This window comes from Pleurodeles waltl, chromosome 6 (assembly GCF_031143425.1).
Source record: "Pleurodeles waltl isolate 20211129_DDA chromosome 6, aPleWal1.hap1.20221129, whole genome shotgun sequence".
NCBI lineage: Eukaryota > Metazoa > Chordata > Amphibia > Caudata > Salamandridae > Pleurodeles > Pleurodeles waltl.
Window position 1 is genome coordinate 1,362,180,405 of NC_090445.1, and position 21,799 is coordinate 1,362,202,203.

At 44.4% G+C, this 21,799-nt stretch overlaps 1 protein-coding gene across 2 annotated transcripts in view; it reads left to right on the forward strand.

The window, feature by feature from the left end:
- The window catches only part of GHITM (growth hormone inducible transmembrane protein), a 202,408-nt gene that overhangs the window by 122,018 nt on the left and 58,591 nt on the right, over window positions 1-21,799 (forward strand). For both annotated transcript variants that reach the window (XM_069240655.1, XM_069240654.1), the window contains exon 6: window positions 20,241-20,349. In XM_069240655.1, the coding sequence (XP_069096756.1) occupies window positions 20,241-20,349 (109 nt within the window). The remainder of the gene's footprint in view (window positions 1-20,240; window positions 20,350-21,799) is intronic.

The following is a 21,799-nucleotide window of genomic DNA, read 5'->3' on the forward strand; positions in this document are numbered from 1 at the left end:
TTCTATTTGTTGGAATTGCCAGGAAGAGGTTGGAGACCTTCCTTATTTGCTCTTTTTCTGTAAGCAGGTCCAAAAATGTTGGTCTGAAGTCTTCCTTTTCATCTCCAACCTGTTTCATATTAAACCGAGAAACAATTTCTCATATTTAATTACTGGCTTCCTAGACACCAATATCAAGTCGGAATTGGGTCGTCTCCTTCTTGACCTTATGCTTACCGCAGCAATTAAGTTTGTTACTACAAATTGGAAAGCTACACACAAAACAAGTTTAAATCTTGGTTAAACTGGTTAACTCACATACGCGGTGTGGACAACACTGCTCTTCAACACTTTCCGTGGTAAACACACTCACATAATATATGGGACAACTTGGATAACTTTTTTGCTTCCAGCAAACCTCCTTGAACAACTTCTACTTTAGACTTTATTCCTAATACCAAGAGCTCAAGCCTCAACCCTTCCAACACATCAAATTATCTACTCCTCATAGAGAAATAGATCTACATCTTATTCCATCTCTTACTTACTCCCTAATTTTTCTTATTTCTTTCTAAGCTATTTCTTCCTTGGTCTTAGCTATTCATTTATTAGAGGATTGACCATGTATGTAAACAGTGCCTTGTTCTCACCTATTTACTATTGTATAGTGGTTTAAGACAAGCAAATTATGTCTGTAATACTGCAATATTATCTACTTGTTCTCTCCTTTTTTTTTCTGTTAAATATAAAAGAATAAAATATCTCTTTCGAACTAAACAAAAAAACAATTCTGAGAAATTGAGGCAATATGCCAAGTCTTCTTGGGTTGTGCGTTTGTTGAGCAGTGTCACCGGGATGTGGATGTTGTCTCTTTTCAGTCACGATGGCAGTATGCGTTATGGTTGTATTAGGTCTAACAACATTCACTTACATTATCACCTGTGTGTCTGTACAGCACCAGTTACTGAAGGGGTTTCACTATAAGTGCCCTTTTTTGACCCATGTCCCTGGGCTGCGGCTCTACTTTTGTGTCTTTTTTCAGTGCTGGGGGTGCAAATTAAAGAAACATCAATTCGGTCTTCACACAAAGTTCCTCTGAATTCCTCTTGGTGACTACTATAAGCCCTGCCACAGTCTTCCTCCCAGCTGAGCTGCTGATGATTGGTTGTCTGTTGGTCCTCCCACTTCTGTATGTACTTTAAACAGCCTTTGTAGGTTTTTGTGATTGGATCATAGGGGTGGGGAATTTTTTAAAATGAGTGAGGTGACAAATTTTGGCAGCATTCTTGTTATGGAAGAACTCTGATCATTACGTCTCCTGATTATGCTAAGCCTTGTATTGTATCATGGTTTAGATTTAGTAATGCCCTGATTTTTCCACCTTTCTAAAAATCTACATACTTGGCCTGGAATTAGTGGTGATTCCAGGATTGGAATGCCCTTGAAGTGTGTGCATTGCTGCAAACTTTCATATTCATATTTAATGGCTTTTACCAACTCTTCTCTAATTTATTCCCACCTTGGAAAGGGTTGGAAATGTACTCCTGACATGCACAGACCTATACCAGAGATCCCTTTAGTGACTTTCTGTAAGAATTGGGCCCCTAATTCAGGTCTGGAATCCGTCAAAAACCCTTTGATTTTATTGAAATGTGTATACATATACCTACACATTCATAAATAGACATTCATTCACTGAATAAAATATTAAAGTGATGTTATAGTCAGGCCTTGGGATAATATAAAAACTATTGTTTTAAAACAAAAATAACACTGAAATTCAGAAGTTATAGTTCAACTGCTATATAGTTATAGTATCCCTCAACAGTACATTTTTGCAAGTACCATTTCAAAACAAAAGGATGGCAATTTACTCCAGCCCTTTTGACTTTTTCCAATGCTTGTTTAATGGTATATTTCCCATATCCTTGCTGAAATTGGTTTTACACTGATATCTCCGTTATTAAACTTTACTGGAAATTATTACTTCAAAACAACGAGATTTACAGAAGCTTCCAATAAATGGACTATACTTAAGCCAAACGTTTTTCCATGCTACTTTTTGTGTAATTTCGTTTTGAAACCAAACAATCACCAATCTTTGTTTCAAGCTTCTGCATCCTTTTGCATTCAGTCAGAGAACATTATGGGAGCATTAAAAGTAGCCTCACTTCATTAAGCCTTGCAAGAGTGTGAACACATTTTTCCACTGGAACTACTGTCAAGAATGCAAGTCAAGCTCACACCTCACTACATTTCCCTACAGCGCTCACCCTGATAATAAAGGTTTTGCATTAATGAACCGTGTTCAAACAGCTTATACGTTTGGATGCAAATCTTACAATCATCATACGCAGTTTGCAAATCCTTTGCATATTATAAATTTGGCAATGTGTAAGCAGGCAAAATGAAATCGAGCCCAGTTAGCACATATAACTCAAGATTGAGTAGCATGGGAACTTTTTTAAGGTCTTGGCACTTTCTGATATATGCAAACCATATTTGAGCTCCCCACTTAGTCTCTTTTGGATTTACCCATTCCCATGGATCACAGCAAGGGAAATACCACAAGCAGGTCATTGGTAGTGATAAGGCATCAAATAACCCTGTGCTGATGCCATGGCTAACTGCCAAAGCGGGATGTCTGTCTAGGGCTTAGTTCTTGGATGAATGTGCAAGATATTTGAGGCTAAGCCAGAGCCGGGATTCAGTGGATAAGTGGTGGTGGCTTTCGTCGGTGGAAGTATTCTCACCAGTAGCAGCAGCTGTAGCGGCGTGGTGTTACGGAGCACCGATTCAACCACAGAGGCATGGCTCGGTGAGGAGCGAAGGGGCCGGAGTTGTATTAATCCTGATGCACACTCCCTGACTTTCCTGGCAAGAATATCCCCAGCAAGGTTGGATGAGGCTGTTGTCAGCAGTTCTCAGTAGGGCCAGACGAGGACGTGATCAAGGTGACCTAGCGAGGTGAGGTGCTGAGGCTCTGACGAGAGGGGAGGTGTGAATTAGGGTGAAGTGCGCGACTTGTACAGTTAAACAGACAGTCTCGTTCTCCTGAACACCATTAAGGACCATTATGCACCCCAGGCGCCACTAAGCGCTAACAAGCACCTTCACGCCTGAGATTGGACACTGGAATCTGGAGTCACACGTTTGCACTTCTGCTTACTTTTGAATAGCTTGCTCACTGTGATTGCCTCCCCTGCCTTATCCCTGCCACTATTACGGTCATGGTACCAGTATCCTAGTACCGCAAACAGTACCCTTGTCGTGCCCCCATCTCGCCTTGGTAGAGACAGCAGAGATTGTGGGAGGACTGAAGGGAGTCTGCGGGGAAGCAGACAGCTTTAGGTTGTGCCAGCGGTGTGCAGAGGTGGCCAGCATTAGTCTGGTGCGGCTTGTGCCTGCGTGGCACCCTCATGCCATAATACCTGCCTCCCAGCAAGAATTACAGTGGACAAACAGACTGTGGTATTTGTTCATGTATGGCTGTATGTGAGGGGACATCACCTGACATTGTAGCATGACAAGGGCTAAGACTTGTAAATGTCAAGCCACTGCTAAAGCTGCCCCAGGACCTCTTGGCACCCCTGGCCATACCGGCTCGCGTAAACGGAGTATGAATAACTTTATAACACGGACAGTTGGTATTATTGATAAAGAAATTGAGCTGGTGGAGTGCCGGCTCTTTGTCGCTTCACAACATTATCCTACCCTAAGAGCCTTGGGTGCCCCAAAACCATGTCCTGATGAAGGCAGGGAGCTGCCTTGGCAAGATGGAGGTTCTCTCGAGCTGACCCCTGCAGTTGTAGCTCCAGCAGGGACCTGGGGGGTGTACCACAAAGCCAGCACAGGCGCCAACGCAGGCATTTGCTCCACTGGAGCCTATAGTCAGAACTGCAGCCCCTTCTTGTAGGCTGGGAGAAGGTCAGCTGCTGGCAGGGAAAAGGAAATGAACGGAGATCGTCAGAACACAGAAACACCAGAGGATTGGTATCAACCAGTACGCTATCCAGCTCACTAGTCAGACAGTAAGAAGGCGCTAGTAAAAGAAATTTGGCAGGTACTTGACTCTGATCAGTGTGTCTCGATTGAACAGCTCAAAACTATGCTATGTACTGCTCTGGATCTAAAGCTGAAACCCATACTCAAGCGTCTAGACTCTATTGAACTCGAGCTAAAACAGATTGGAACGGCCCATACCTGTGGATCACATTTCCCAAGCTCTGCGAAACTGGCTATCTGTGTCTGGAGCACTGTGAGTCTGTTCCACAAAGGCTGCTGTTGGTCCGTCTGGGCACCCCGCACTGTGCACGGAGAATAAGTCCATTGCTGATAAAGGGCCTAATCAGGGCATTTTTCCTCGACCATGTATCAACTGCCCCATAGTAGCCTGAGGATAGGCGCACTCAGGGTCTTCCTCACCAAGCCATGGAACTTTTGATGTCCGACCCCGTTTACCACCGGAATGCAGTCCTTACATCATTGTTCTTGAGAATGTGCCACAATTATCTACAGAAAAGCGAGAGTCGCATGACTTATTATTAAAGAAAGTCACTCATTGGTTACAGGGACACTCAAGTTGGACATATGATCTCAGATTACTACTCGGAGGCTCTCATGGGTGGGTCCCACACCAAAATCTCCACAGGATGACTGTGTAATTGTGAACTTTAAAGCACCACGTTGTGTCCAATCTTAGCTACATCTGTTCAGAGAAAAAGGTAATGGAAACAAGGGCACTCTTTGGGTTCTTTTACCACCCTATCCCCCAGCAGAGATAAGCACAAACACTACCGCACAGCCTGACCCACTGAGACCGCATTGAGTCCAGGGTACTTATAACACAAACTATGATATTACTACCTGTAACGGATTTTCTCCCCTTACCAGGCTAGATCAGCAGGACTGACTACGTCTGCCAGAACTACAGCCAGCTACTGGAAATATTTACCTGTTTCACATTGCTGGACTTGGGCCTAATTCGGTTGTTCCCCCTACAGGGGCATCTTGCAATTTTTTTTTTTTTTTTTTTTTTTAGACGCAGAGCAAGAGAACTCTCCTCTTAATCCAACGGCTAGACTTAGGACAGATCTTCACTTACTCTCTTGGAATGTTGCAGGGGTGAACTCAGTTGATCAATGATAATTGGATTTCCCTTATAGGATAGTATGATGTTTGCTTGTTTAAAGAAACCTGGGCAGTGAATAAGGTTTATGTAAATGGATTCACCACCTACAGGTTAAAAGCCACTCCACATAAGAAAATGGGGCGAGCAGTTGGGGGGGAGGGGAAGGGCTTCTTATGATCTTGGTTAGCAATAATATTGCTTGTGTGCAGGAACCACTCAAGATAGATTCGCCCAATTTAATAGGCATTAAGTTGATGTTCGCCAGGGGCGTGGCACTAATCATATTGAATGTATATGCTCGCAATATGACAGCGAAAAGCGATTCACCAGTCCTAGCCATGTTAGACAGTTTAGTAGAGACTCACAGGACTCTAGAATACATGTGGCTGGAGATTTCAGTACCTCGTTTGAACCTTGTAATGCCCTTAAACTGGTGACCAAGGAAGAGGATGAGTATTGGGGTGTCCCACAGTTGGTAGGCAACCCGCAGAGCCACTTTACTAAGACCGCCCTACAAATAGACGCATTGGTGGCAGCGCATGGGCTCCGAGCCAGCAATGGGAAAACCCGCTCAGATCAGGTCAGAGCGTTCACATTTAGAAGGGGAGGCCAAGAGGAGTGTTGGTGGATCTCCGGCTGTGGCTGGACCTTTGTGATTTGGAGGCGTTGAACACCACCGATAGCAACCATATCCCTTGGTCACCTCTTTGGGGGTATCAATATCTTAGGCCTCTTAGCTTGGAACAAGCAGCATTGCTGGATCCTATTGTAACAAATAACAGTCGCTGAGTAGCATGGCCCAGAGTTGTGGCAGGCTGGGATGCGCATGTAGATATCTGTTGATTATTTTTTCATCAGATGTCAGAATTTGATGGGTCAACTGTTGATCCTGAGCTTATGTTAAGTACTCATACCTAATTTTTTGACAAACTTAAACTATTTTTGTTAGGGATTGCTGGGGTAGACCTATGACGCTCGGGAAAGTTCCTAGATGGTATAATCCGGATTGTAGGTTGGCCAAATGTTCCCTGTTGTTTGCATTAAAGGAGTGCAGCAGGGCAGATATTAAATGTGTTTGTGCTAGGTATAAAAGGGCACTCAAAGTGGCAAAGAAAAAATGGGATGAGGACAAATGGCAAGAACTACTCCAATCCCTGAAAGAGAGAGATAACAGCTTCTGGTCACTAGTAGCAGATGGGATTAGTGAACATGGAAAACCTAGGTGTTGCCACATCTCACCGGACAAGTAGGAGGATCACTTTGGTGCATTATACTCTGTCACAACGATGAGCACTCCCTAGAAGCAGGGGATGAGGAGATGCCTATTGGCACTCCAAGCGTAGTGCCCGATGTATGTGCCCCATTCTTCACTCTGGAGGAAACTCTGGCAGTAATTGATAGTTTGAAACCCCTAAAAGAACCTGATCTGGACTGTATTCCTGGCGATTTTTATAAATCAAAACCCTGATCATGGGCCTGATACATAAATAGCCTATCAAATGTAGTAGCTAGAGGGGGCTAGATGCCAGACACTTGGAAAGGGGCCCAAAATTATCACAGTATTCTAAGTAGGAGATGCGAGCAATCCTGCTAATTATCATCCCATTATTTTACTGGATAATCTCCATAAAATCTTTGCGAGACAAGTGCTCGACAAATTACTGACGTGGGCAGCCACAGAAGAAGTATTCTCGTCCCTGCAGGCAGTTTCCGGCCTAAGATTAGTGCTATTGGACAAGTATTTAGGTTTTCTGTTTTATACTGGAAAGATGTCCTCCTACGACAGCAGAAGCTATATGTAGATTTTGTTGTTTTCCAAACTGCCTTTGATTTGATGCTGCACGATAGTCTGTGGAGAGTCCTGAGGAAGATGGGGCCCCGAGTGACCTTGTAGATATTTTGATTAGATTGCACACTGAGAACTATGCTCAGATACGCCGAGGGGGGTATGGAGAACTGACTGCCAGAATTCCTGCTGGCCTTGGTGTGCCCCAGGGGTGTGTGCTGGCCCCCACAATCTTCTCTCTTTATATGAATGATGTTGCAGAATACCTTGGGCAGTGTGTCAGCGACTCCCCCCACTATAAATGGAGGGAAAATTCCAATCCTCATATTCACTGACGACTCGTTGCTAATCTCTAAATCCCCAGTGGGGCTCCAGAATCTGTTGATCAAGTTTGGGTCGTTCTGCGATGAGAGGATTGAAGATAAACTGTGCAAAAACTAAATATATGGTCTTTGGCAAGTGCCCTGCAAGATCGAAGAGTGTCAGAGTGGGCAACGTAAACCTTGAAAGGGTGTCATATTTTGATTATTTAGGTATCACTCGGTCGGGCAAGTTTAAGTGGGATCCCCAAATCTTAGAGTTCTTTAACGTTGTCACACATGTCAAATGCAGTTTTGCACTTTTTTAGAGCGACTACCACTCGTTCTATTTCACCTGCTCTCGAGGCTTACCGCGCTAAGGACCTGCCTGCCGCTACTTATGATGCTGATATCTGGGGGTACGTTAATTCACACAGCTTAGCGGTTGCTGAAAACAACAATTTTAGGGCACTAGTAGCTGTGCCAGTAGGTACACCACTCACCCCCCTGCACTATGATTTGGGTTGTAATGGGGTGTCAGACCTTGTCCAGCTAAAAAAAACCTTCTTTACTGGGTTCACATTTGGTCCACCTCTGAAATGGCCTAGTATAGTACCTGTTTAGGCCATTTATTAAGACTGGACGCAGCCCTAAAAGTTCCCTGGCATTTATACCTAGTGTAAGAAGCTAAAGCTCAAGGCACTTTGGGAGCATCCTGGCCAAATCCGTAAATCAAACAAACAGGTTGTAAAGACGGTATTTTGGCACCACATCTTGGAGCACCACCAATTAAGGGCCAAGCAGGGCCATTTAACCAAAACATTTTTGGGGTTCAAACCAGTGCCGATGTTTGAAGATCGTTCAGATACTATAACTTCCCAACGGGCAAAAAGCCTTTACTTGCAGTTTAGATATGGTTGCTTACCGTTGAATGCTTTTTGTAATTCTTGGCGCAAAGATGGCACACTTGCTTCTTGTCCTGTCTGTAACTGTGCCTGAGACAGTGAATTATAAGGTTGTTGTATGCTCAGGGTATTGAGACATAAGGCGGTGATGGCTCAGGCCCCTTTGTCTAATTTTGGGGATCGAAGATTACCAGGCAGTGATACGCTTATTCATAACAAGCACTGAAAAACCCATTGTTAATTCAGTAAGCCACTTCTGGCACAAGTGAGCTAAGATACTTAACCAGACAGTGCAAGAGCAGTTAACCACTGCCCAATTGGGGGTCGGTTAAGATAATACTAATAGCCTAATTTTATTGTAGGAATTTGGGTTTTTAATCATTCATTTTGCACGCGCCTTAGTGACCATCTTGATTAAAGAATGGGTCACGGCAAGAATGTAGGCAAGGTGGTGTTTAAGAGATCTTAAAGCTAGTATTATCAGCTTTTACACTTAATCTCGACACTTTATATAAACATGTTCGAGCATGCACGCTATTGCTGTAGGAAGGAGTATCCCTTGTTGGGAACCTAGATGAATGATAGTTTCCCCTTTTGTTTTATATACTGCATCTTACCCAGTGATTATTTATAAACGCTTACTGATTATAGGGGCAACTATGGTGGAATTGAGTGTCCTTTGCTGGGACACTGACGGATGTTTGTCTCTTTCTTATCTATTGTACTTTTACTCAGCGAATATATATGTTCATTGTTTTTACTGAATCTTAATGTAATGGAAATTGTAATACTGTTCTTAAACTTGTATGTGTTTTTATGGCTGTGTGTGCCAAAATAAAGAATAAGGAAGTGGTGGTGGCAAATTATGAACCCCTGCAGCCATGAATGTGTTTAACAAGGGATCCATCATTGGGAATGATTCTTGCTGGCATTAAGAAATACGGAGCTGCCCATTCCTTGGACAGTTGACTGATTTGAAGTTTGCTATAGATGCTGCTATGGTGGCAGCTGACATGAGAGCCTTTGGAGGGATACACGAGCAGCAAAGGAGATGGATGTGACCCGACCGCTAGCGCTGGTAGCAGTATAGAGATGATGAACCTTTTCTCAATTCTCACTCGCATCTACCATGGGAAAAGTTGACAATGTGATTTTGAAGACCACAACGATGAGGGTGCAATCAGTAGCTTCCATGAGAGCACTGGAAACTTAAAGGGGGAGAAGATGCTGCACGCCAGACACTAAGAATCCAGAACTAGGGACACCTAGTCATATGGTCCATCCTAGCTGGCAAAGCACAAAACGATGGAAGTTCATGTGGGTTGGGCATTGGAAGGGACCGCTGATAGAAACACCTCTAGATAAACTGGCAGATGGCAGCTGGTGGTTGTGTAAGAGGGCCCTCCACCCTTACAGCCCAGGAAGACCCATTCAGTATGCAGATGTGTGCAGGTGTGACTGAGCATCCTGTGTTTGTGGTTGTCTAGGTGAAATGCACAAGTGAGGCTGTCGCCCAGCCCAGATGTGGATTGTAAGGAACAGAAGGATTTAAGTGCAGAGAAATGCTCACTTTCTAAAAGTAGCATTTCTGAAATAGTAATATAAAATCCAACTTCACCAATCTGCGGGATTTTCTATTACCATTCTGGCCATACTAAATATGACCAGTTTACCCCTTTCCAAACAAAATCTACTACTCAAACAGTTTGAGGGTAGCCTGAATGTTAGCCTATGAATGGAGCAGGCCTCACGGCAGTAGAAAATAAAATTAGGAATTGTCCACTACCAGGACATACAAAACACGCAGATATATGTCCTGCCTTTTAACCACACAGCACCTTGCCCTCTGGGTTACCTAGGGCCTACCTTAGGGGTGACTTATATGTAGAATAAGGGTAATTTAAGGTTTGGCAAGTACTTTTAAATGCCCAGTCGAAGTGGCAGTGAAACTGTACACACAGGCCTTGCAATGGCAGGCCTGAGACATGGTTAAGGGCTACTTATGTGGGCGGCACAACCAGTGCTGCAGGCCCACTAGTAGCATTCAATGTACAGGCCCTGGGCACATGTAGTACACTTTTACTAGGGACTAACCAGTAGATCAGATATGCCAATTGGGTATGACCCAGTTTTCCCATGATTTAAGGGAGAGGGCATATGGACTTTAGGCCTGGTTAGCACTGGTAAAGTGTGCAGAGTCGGAAAACCTGCAAATGTGGATGGAGGCAGGCAAAAAGTTGGGGGTGACCACCCTAAGGCTGTCAGGTCTAACAGGAGGTAAATACCTTTGTTAACGAAGATGGTGACTTGGGGAATGGTCTAGATGACAATCCTGGCTAATTAATAAGGGTATTTTGTCTTGGCAAACAAGGAAACCACAAGATTGTGCATTTAACCTTTCTACCCTGTGTTAGAATTGAGTCTCTAGTAGGCAGAGGTATGCACCCTGTCCAAGTAGGGAACACAATCCTAGTCAGGGTCACAACTCAACCTCAGTTATCCTGGGTTCACCCTCTGGTAGCTTGGCACAGAGCAAGCAGGCTTAACTGAGAATAACTTGTGCAATAACTTGTACAGTACACAGTGAAAACACCACAAAATTACTCCACACCAGGTTAGAATAATAGTTTGTGATTTTATGAATAAAACAAGACCTAAATGTCAGACATGCAATGCACAGATTCTGAGATATGCAATTTTAAAGTTTTAAGTAAAAATAGAGCATAGATGCGCAAAGTGCCAACTGTGGTTATCTGGTCGTGCTGGACCAGGTCAAAGTCATAAGTTCAGACCAACTGTAATGGGGCACGGGCCGGCTACAGGGACATACTTGGGCCCGCTGAAAAGAGTACCTTAATCCTGGTGTGCGGTCTGTGCTGCATTGCTTTCCAAGGCTTTGCATTGGTTTTGAGAGGCAGTGCAGTGAGGCTTTGTGGGGCTCTGCATCGCTGTGCGTCGGGTCCGATGGGTTGGCAGCTGGTTGGCAAGGCTTTGAGGGGCTTCGCTCTACCAGATGTTGAGTCCGATAAAGCTGGCAGCTGCACAGCGAGGTTTTGCGTTGCTTCACAGCACATGATAGAGCATCTTTTGCCTAGTTCCAAGGCAGGGCAGACTTGCAGCTTGTAGTCCAGGTTCAGATGGTTCAAGTCTTTGATGTCCCTGAGACTTGGGAACAGGAGGCAAGCAAACAATCCTTTGGAGATCACTTGTGATGGGAAGACAGAGTCCTTCCAGTAAAGTCGGGGAACAGCAGGCAGCAGGCCAACAAGCAGAAAAACAGTCCTTCTAGAAAAACAATCCAGTGGAGTCCTTGGGACAGCACTGCAGTCCTTCTGTCAGAATCCAATTGTAGGTCCAGAAGTGTTTGATCTTAGGGGATCAGAAATCTAGTACTTATACCCAAATGTTCCTTTGAAGTGGGTGAGACTTCAAATAGTGGTTTTGGAGTGCTCCAGTTCCTCTTTCAGCCCAGTCATGTCTGCCAGGAGATCTGGTGGTGGTGGGGTGGGGGTGTGGTATGGGGGGGTTTATCAGACCTTGTGTAGGGTCAGGCCACTACCCTTTGAAGTGTAAGTGTGAGCACCTTCACCCTTCCTGCCCAGGAAGATCCATCAGTATGCAGATGCAGCTGAGTGTCTTGCGTTTATGGCTGTCTGGATGAAATGCACATGGGGGCTGTTGCCCAGCACAGGCGAGGCGTGGATTGGAGAAAAGCTGTAAGGCACAGAGAGCAGTAAGAGCAGAGAAATACCTACTTTCTAAAAGTGGCATTTCTAAAATAGTTATGGTAAATCTAACTTTACCAGTAAGCAGGATTTCTCACTACCATTCCAAACATACCAAACATGATAGAGCCACTCTTTTCAGATCAGAAATTACCACTTAAGGTATATAAGGGGAATTTCCAGTGCTGGCCTATGAGAGGAGCAGGCTTAACAATAGTGAAAAATGACTTTGGGAGTCTTTCACTACTGGGACATTTAAAACGTACAGGTACATATCCTGCCGTTTAGACACACTGTACCATGTCCTGTGGGTCACGTGGTACCTACCTTAAAGGTGATTTATATGAAGTAAAAGGGGAATTTAAGGCCTGGCCAAGGGTTTAAAATACTAAGTCAAAGTGGCAGCAAAACTGCACATACAGGCCTTCCAATGGCAGGCCTGGTACATGTATAAGGGGCTACTTATGGGGTAGACACAATCAGTGCTGCAGGCCCACTAGTAGCATTTAATTTGCAGGCCCTGGGCACATATATTGCACTTTACTAGGGACTTACAGGTAAAATAAATATGCCAAATGGGTAGGAGCCAATGTTACCATGTTTAGGGGAGAGCGGGCACAAGCACTTTAGCACTGGTAAAGGCACAGAGTCCTACGACCAGCAAAAACAAGGTCATAAAAATAGAGACAGGGAGGCAACAATTTGGCGAAAGACCACTTAAGGTTGTCCGGTCTAACACCTTGGGACAATTGTAGCCATGCAACCCGTCATAGGAAACGTTCCTTTTTAACAAGTGGCAACAAGAGTAGACTGTTGGATTTGTACCACAGTGTGGGGTCCTCTCGGAGTATTGAGATTACACAATCTACAGAAGATGACCTATGCACTATGCCCTGCAAAACAGGCTGGAAAAACACTTTTTTTTTTTTTTTACAGAATCCATGGATGAGCATCCTGAATTCCACTAAGCAAAGGCTACAAGCGTGAATTGGGCAGGTGCCTCTAACGATTCGTTAAGAATTTAAAACAGGTTTGCAGCACAAAATGGACAATTATAGCCCTAGACATCTATTTACTATGAGGAGATTTTCAAAAAGTTTCAACAGGTTGGGGGACATATAAACCCCTGTTCAAGGTCATCAACAGACTGGAGGAAGACGAAAAAAGCGCTTAGAAAGGAACACATGTTAAAGGGTCATATATGATGGGGTGATGAAATGGATGAGCTTTGAGTGCAATTTATATCCTGAATGGGTGTTTTATATTTGTACCGTGTGACTGTAGTGAGGATGAAATGGATAGTGTTGGGGCCAGTTTAATTAGATGGACAGGACAGCTGTGACCTGTCTGGCAATTGCTTTTTGCCTTAATGTTTCAATCATTGGCAGAATGAATCAGATTATATGCCCTAATTGGCGTACTATGATTGCAAAACCCACTGAAAACGTTTCTATGTGCAGGGGATGTACTGCTATAAATCCAATGCAGAAGCTACAACATGGAGGAATTGGCAAGCCTGCAGAATTTGTTGCTGGAATACATTTGGGATTCACACCAGGGATGCAGGTGGGATCCAAGATGCCTAAAATCCGTTGACCCACTCGGAGCAGAGTTCTGAATGGCAGACTTAGAATAATTTCAACATCTGCATTTCCCACACATTAAGAAACTGCAAGAGGGAAGATGAGATTTCTGATGGTCCCTCAGCTGTTAGCGCATGTAATGTCTAGAAAGGTAGTTAAGCTGACGAATAGAACCCGGATATATATTACCTTGGGAAACCCAAGTAGCCTAAAATCCGAAAAGGGTTTAAAGATTTTGTGGAAATGGAGGACTCTGAATTGGAAAAGGCATTACAGCATCCTCAGACGGTTGCCATTAGGGCCAGTTCCAGGCAAGTACAAATAATCATCAACCTAAACTTTATTTCGGCATCCAGTGCCATAAGTCACATCGCACCACAATAAATAATAACTTAAAATTCATAAAATTAAACAACTAAAAATAAATAAAACATGATAATGCACAAAATGAGGTAAAATAAAAGAGGAATGTGTCAAAACATAGTTTCGGGATACAGTAAAGGTGCAAAAATGAACATGTAAGACTGTTGGGACATAGGATTAGGCAGTCTTAGTCAATTTCCTTATGATGTGCCACATTCCTCTGAGGAATTTGGCAACTGCAATGGCAATGGGCAGACTGGAGTCAGGTTTTAAAATTCTCATGGCTGCAGCATGATCTCTGGTCCCAAGCCGTTTGCAGGTTAGCGTGAGCCATTTCCTTCGTATGGGAGCGTAGAATGGGCATGCAAAGAGAACATGGGCAGTTGACTCCTGGTGCAGATTGCAGCAGGGGCATAACTTGTTACTAGGGGCCTTATTCTGCCATCTGCTGGTAAAGGTTTTGAGAAGGAGGGAACTGAATCTGAATTGCAAATAGAGCTTCCTATCGGTTGGATCAAGAATGCTATCTAGGTAAGGTTCTAGCAGCCAGGTAGACTTGAAGTCCTGAAACTCAATAGTTAGTCGCCCTAATGACAGCGAGCGAGATATAGACTGGGTTACCCACTCCCAGTAGCAGGACTTCACTCTTCCTTTGGGCGGTGGTGGCCCTGTGTATGAAGAGTTCCATGAACCTCCCATCCTAATGGCAATCAATGCTGTCTTAATTGAATGGATCCACCGGATCTTTTTGGAGGTGTCCAAAGAACAAACTTCACTAAACACGGTGGCATAGGAGGAAAGTTCGGAAGTTGCCATGATTCGCCTCCAAAACAGCGGTCTGAGACAGACTATGGCAGCTAGTGGTTTGCAGACCAGATCTAAGTGCGAAGGAAGAAGCGAGGTGCTCGGTGGTAGGGAGCTGAGCTTTCTCATAAAAATATTCTCAGTACGGGTGAGCTCCTTTGCATCCTCAAAACCCCAGAGTTCGGCCCCGTAAAGTGCTGTGCTAACTGACTTCATATTATAAATCTGGAGAGCAGCAGCTATTTGTCATGTAGGTAATGCATGGTGCTCCCTTAGAAGGGCGCCCCCTAGCTGGCTAAATTTTAATGATGCAGAGTTTATATGGGCTTTCCAAGACATTGAGTCAGATAGTTTAATTCCCTGGTATTTGAAGGTGTTAACTTGTTCTAATTTAGACCCGCCTAGGGAAAGGTTCGCCCTATATGACCTGTGAGGGGTAAATGACCACAAACTTGGTTTTAGAGGTGTTTATTTCTAAGCCGCTCTTGGAGCAGAAATCGTCAAATCGATTCAGTGAGGAATAAAGGCCCATCAGGGTTTTGGATACTATCAGGGTGTCATCTGCAACTAAGTGTTGCGATCTTTTCATTGCCTAAGGCTGGTGCGTCAGAGGGCTTCAAGGTGAGGCGTTGGATGACCTGATTCAAATAGGGGGAGAAGAGAGTTGGAGCTAGTACACATCCCTGCCAAACGCCCCTGACTACTTTGATCAGATCGGTGAGATCGCCCTGGGGGCATACCCATCTTGTTCAGGACCTCCCGAAGTTCTCCTCTAGGGACCAGATTAAATGTGGATTTAAGTCTATGAAGGCTACGTAGAGACTCCCCTTCCCGAATACTACAACCTTCCAATACAAAAGCAAAAACCTGAACACCTGATCTAGGGTGCTTGTTTTAGACCTGAATGTGATAAGATGTCATTCTCTGAAATCCAGTCTTGGATTTTCGATAGTAGGGCACGGCAAAATACCCTTGTGCTGTATCGATGAGTCTTATGGGCCTACAGTTGGCAGGTAGGGACCTATCGCTTTTCTTGTAAATGGGTATTACCTCAGCACCCCTCCAGGACTCAGGAATGGGGGCTCCCCGAACAATTGTGTTTGATAAGAGAAGGAAGTACTCAGCCCATTTATCGGTGTTGTGAAGAAAAAGGTGACCAGGAATGCCACCGGGGCCATCGGCTTTCAGTCGAACTATATTGTTAATTGTATCTCGGATAACTCCCAAGTTGAACTAACCATCCCCGTGGGTGGTATTCGGCTGTGGGGGAAGTGGAAGGACAGAGATGGTTGCGACCTGGCTTTTGACATTATAGAGAGTGTTGAAGTGTTGGAACCAGTCTGAGGGCAGGATATTGTTGCCAATTGCAGGGGCTCCCTTTTGGTTTCTTTTGCTTACTGTAAGCCAAAAGGATATGGAATCTCTGCATTCACATGCAACCTTCAAGAGTCTCCATCTTTCCTTATCCCAGTCAGTCCTGGCCTTGTTCTGCGTCTGCTTGTACAGATTCCGCAGAGTCCTTACTCTGGCGACATCCTTTTGTTTGATTGCACTGATTAAATTTATTCGTACCATCCAGCAGTCTCGATTGTACCAGTTATCACCCTCACGGTGAGAAGCACTGCCAGTGTTGTGGGCAACTGGTAAAGATAGTAGCTGTTCCAGTCTTTTGAAAAACTCGGTGTGTACTTTGATTAGAGAGGAACTGTTTCCCACCTCTTCTCCCATCGTTGACATCAATGCTACGCCATGTGTCATGTCTAAATCTATGGAAGAGAGAATGTCGTCTCTCAGGGTCACCTTGCTCCATCTAAGTCGCCGTCTGCTGTTCTCAGCCTGGACCACCTTGGCTACTTTGGCAGTGCTTGTTGCAGTGGGCGCCCTACCACACGGTGGCTCTAAAGTAAGACAGAGTGGATTGTGGTCACTGTCCAATTGGGTCCAGACTATTATGTCATCTACCAAGTGCCAGTATCTAAGGTCTATCAGTATAAAATCGATGTGGTTCTTCCCCTGTGTGCCAGTGAACGTGTGGGCGGCATGCTTATCAGATTTGGTTCTTCCATTTCCAGCCCTCATTTAGTTGCAGGGCAGCCAGTGCCACTTCTTGATTGGGGGGGGGGAAGCTCCAGCCTAGGTATGTGCCATATATTATCTTCTTCACCTAAAATCGCCCATGTGGTCCAGACCAAGGGGTTCGAAGGTGGTATTGAGTCCCCCGCTACAATGTGGGCATGTTTGGAGGGTCTTTCACCCAATCGGGTCTCTAGAGACTGCAAGGTGACAGAGTGATTGGGCTCTCTTGTCCCCCTGGCATAGGTGTTGAAAATGTTGGTGACAGTGGATCCTGTTCCCTTGAGACTGATACCAAGAATATCAGGGCTATCAGTAGGTGTCAGTTTCACTATGCACTGTAGTGCGATTTTCACCCATATTAGGAGGCCCCCCCGATTGACTGCCTGGCCCGCCTTGCTGGGAACAGTAGGTATGTGGTAGGGTTCATAGCCAGGTTTGTGGGCAGGTTCGATTAGCCAGGTTTCCTGAAAGATAATTCTGTTGTGGTTGTTGATAAAGGTGTTCCAAAGAGGCAAAGGGAGTTTGGATTTGATACCTGCCACATTCCAGGAGGCAATCTTTACTTTCCAACCGGTGGTCAGGCGTTGGGTGATGGGAGCGGGTTCTCCTGGAGATCTGGGGTGGCTGGTGCAACGATATTGAGAGAAGCAGTGGGGGCCTTCCTAATTATCTGATCAGAGATGTCCGCTGGGTGGCTGATGGTGCGGAGGCAATTGTCAGAGCTTGTGCTGCTATCTGGTCTACTGTAGGAAGCCTGCGCCTCAAGCTTTGTTGGTCAGTCTATCTTGGAACAGACTGTGGCATCGTCTAAAGCCACTTGGGAGGGGGGCACACAAAATGGGGTGGGTGACCCGAGTTTGAACTGTATAGTGGACCTGTCCGGGGGGTTAGTTCTTTGGTCTAGGGCTACTAAGTTATAGGCTAGGTGCCCGTTGTGTAGGAGAAGCTCGATGTAGTCAAACAGAGTGCTCAGAGACCTGTGCCGTCTGTCCCTAAGGATATCTTTCCTAATTACTGAGAGACATCCTCTACTGTGTCGAATCCAGTGGGTGACTTTGTTAATCAAGGAGTCTTCCCCTTCCCTCCCCCCCGAGAGTTAGATCTGGGCATGTTGGTCATACACATTTTCCAAGGAGGAAGAGTGGTGGTTTTGGGAACATGTGTAATGCCAAGTTGACAACCCACCCCTAGTGTGAGAGGTTTGAAATTGACATTTTTGTTCTGGGAGTTGATGAAGAGAGATTCAATGTGCACACCTACTGGTGTACGGGGACCTGATGTACGGTCTCCGACCGAGGTCCCAGAAAAGGAGTCCTCACATGGTAGACCTGGGTGGCCTCCATGGTGTTTTGTATGATGTAGCATGGTGGAAACAGATGGTGCCAGAGCGGCGATGTTGGTTGGAACTGGGGTGGCTGCACTTTCCCTAGCTATTCTCCCTCTCTTCCATAAGATGCCCCAATGAAACCGCAAGGTTGCCTATCATACACTTAAGGGCTGCTATTTCTTCCCCGAGTGTTTGTATGTAACCTACAAAGACGTCAGTTGGGGGGCTGAGGTGGAGGGGATGGATAGTTATTAGGGAAACCACCTACCCTAGCCTGGGCAGGTGGAGCTGCAAGATCCTGAGTTGTAGGTGGGTCCGAGGGACGTTATAACTGTAGAAAGCGATTGGCACAGGGGATGTGTGAGGGAGGAGGCACCACTGCTGAATCATGAGGGGACCCAGTGCTAGGAACTGGGTCTGCGGGGTTATGGTGCGCTGTGCTGATCTTTGTCCTCATCCTTACCCTGGCTTTGTTAAACATATTAGATATGCTTTCCTGCTTGCTGGTCGATGGTTGGGTTGTGGGGCACGGTCTGGAACTCAATGGTTGGTCTGCACCGGAAGAACTATTTTTTCCCCACGATCAACTAGGCGGTCATCAATGCAGTCAAGTACTTCGTTGCAGCACAACTTTTGGGAATTTTTCATATGCTCCCCCCCCCCCCAAACCTCAGCCTTGCCCTCGGATGCTTTTCTTTTGCGCATATCGATGGCAATGTATTGGGAGGCGACAAGGGGCCAGACTCAGGGGCATGGCCCTGCACGGCCTCAGTTGGATGCAGACGGGCCCACCCTTTATAGTGCTCTTTGGATCTGGAAAGTGGGAACAGGTGATGCACAAGATGGCCACCTCCTGGGGCCGCAAAGCAGTCTGGGATATGGAGTCCCTCTGGTCCTGGTTAGCGCGTCCCGCATATACTGTTTGAGTGGTAGATTCTGATGTTTCATCGCCTAGGGAACACTCTCCTTGTCAGGCCTCTGGCATCATCATTGTTACTGAGGTGTGTCTTCAGGACAGCACATTTGTCCCTTTCTATTATGGTGTGGAAGAACTCACACCTGTAGGCCACCGTGAATCAGATTCTCCTTCCTCCGAGTCAAGTACAAATCAAAATCCAGCATAGGGTAAACTACACTCGTACAAGACCGGTGCTAATGAGGAAATTCTACACAGACACCTGCCTTAAAGGGTGTGGACTGGCGGGTGCCTTCTCTCAAATTATATGGCTTTATCCTAGATTAAGGAGATTCTGTGACTGTGTGAATGAGTGTCTATGATCAATAATGGATAGAATGTACTCTGAATTTAGCTCATGCTGTTTGTTTGGAAATTTGGGATCATGCCTCCGGGCCCAACCCTGACAAATGTCTCTTTAATATGGAGTGGTGCAGGTTCAGAAAAGATTGAATGAAGGCTGTTGGTGACCTAAAAGGTGGGAAAAGAACTGGGGACCGTGGGTGAGAGAATAGTGAAAATCTAGATGAGGGTGTAATGACCATTTATCAGAAGAGTCATCCTGATTGGAACTGAACAAGGAGAAATGGATCCCTGCGGAGTTCAATACCTATTTGCGAAGTAAAAATATTAGTTATTCATGGTCGTTGACATGCAAATAGCTTGACTGTTCAGAACTACAGTTTGAATGTATCACCTATTTATGTGCACTGAGTCGATGTTAAATCAAAATGTGACTTGTCTAAAAACACTAAAAATGTGTGTTTAAAAAAACGTGCTTATTCACTGATAGTGGAAAATATATCCCTATTTTTGCCTATTTAATTTCGGTTCATTTTTACAGAACGTGAAACAAATGCTCTCATTTTCATAAAGTTCGTTGCAAGCCAGATATTTTTGAATCCTCGACTGCCAGAACCACAGCATGAAAAAAAATCAATCTTCAAATTAACCAAACAAATGCAAGTTTTTATGTTAAGCACATTGGGTTGAGTTTTGGCTTCCAGTGAACTTGGCAAACAACCCAAGCGTAACTTAATATTGGTGTAATTTGGAACCAATGCATTCTGTCACAAATATTCTTAATTTGTCTTATTGTTGCTCTCTAGAGTGTATTCACCTATTTCTTTGTTCTTAACCCTATTGCCTTTTTTTTTTTTTTTTTTTAACCACTTATAGTTTTTCCACTCACGAATTCATGTTTGTACATTGTATGGTTAATGCCTGTTCATTGACTACATAGAAAGTATTGTAATAGAAGTTAGCAGGCTGAGTTTTGGGCACTAACAGTAATCTGTCTTTTGCAGGCGATTGGCGCAACATTTGCAGCAATGATTGGAGCTGGAATGTTAGTTAGATCTATATCCTATGAACAAAGTCCTGGTGCTAAACATCTTGCCTGGATGTTGCATGCAGGTATTTATTTGTTTCATTAAATGAGACTCAACATCCTGGTATTTTACCCACTAATTTCCTTATTGAATCAATGTTTTTTTGTTGCTGGTTTAATAATCTACTGTTGGACCAGCGCTTTCGTATTTATGCAAACCTTGGACCATCTCATTACAGTCAAAAGATATATTGAAAATGTGGAGATATTTACGTTTATTTAACATGTTGGTTCAAAATCCCAGAAAAAAAACTAACAAAATGGTGCCATGAATGTCTAGAGACTGAGAAATATATGCGGGGCCTCCTAGTGAATGTGGTTTGGGTAATAAAGTATGTACTGTTAGTACAGGTCATTAATTTGTGGCAGAATAACTGTTTCGTGCACTGTTTATTTGCTGACCAATAGCAAGAGCACAGAACAGTCTTGAAAGTATCAAAACCATATATTTTCGCACTCCGTGCAACCACGAATCTAGTGTTGAAGGCCAGACCTCTTTTCTCCTGACTGACTAGTTGGGGGCATGCATTGAAAATGAAAATTTTCTGATTTACTGCAATTTGTTTCAAAAACATGGTAATTTCATTTCGTCTCCCTTGCACAGGTACATATCACTGCTATGTCTTCACATACATTTCTGTTTTCCTTGGTCTCCTACGCTTGGATATATCAGATATCTGTTGGTTTTATGTGTTTTGGGGTGATCACAGGCGATAAGCAAGATGCAGTGCATTCGGGGAATTTCTAAAGCAATTGAAAACAAAATGCCAGTTTAGAGCTTGTCTTTCAGTCAGTTATTGAACCTGTGCTTTTTGGAAAACTACCACAACCACACATTTTCTACATCTTCACATCTTAAGGTTTCTATTGCTGGGTGCCTAATCACCCTCATTGGCTGACTAGGACAATATGTTGAACATGTTTGACAGATGTATAGCTATGTTTACTCAAAACAGTAGTCATTTTCGGTCTCCCTCACACATAAACATTGTTGTGCCAAAATCTGGCCCACATCTGTTTTTCCTTGTTCTCCTGAGTTATCAAGCATGTGGAATTTCATTGGGTTGAACAGCAATCCGCAAGCTAGTCAGCACAGACTTATTTTAATGGGGGAGAAACTTCCTTGGGAATGACTGCAGTATGTAGGCCTGGGTTATGCCAGAATGTAGGAAAATCGACCAACCCCAGACATTTCTTAATACTAGAGACCCATGGTAATTCCAGGGTGATGTGACTTGTATGAATCTCAGAATGTGTTACCCAGAATGCCCTCCAAATGTAAACTTGCAGGAAAATAACAATATTTTCCTTTTCTGTGACCAAAAGCTCCTGAATGTCCAAGAAAGAACAGAATTCCCAGTGCCCCATGTTCCCACACTTCTCCCAATGAATACAGAACCCCGTATTGTAGGAGGGCCTGGTAGAGGAACATGCCAAAACTTTGATCATGTCAAGATCACATTGACTTCACAAAGT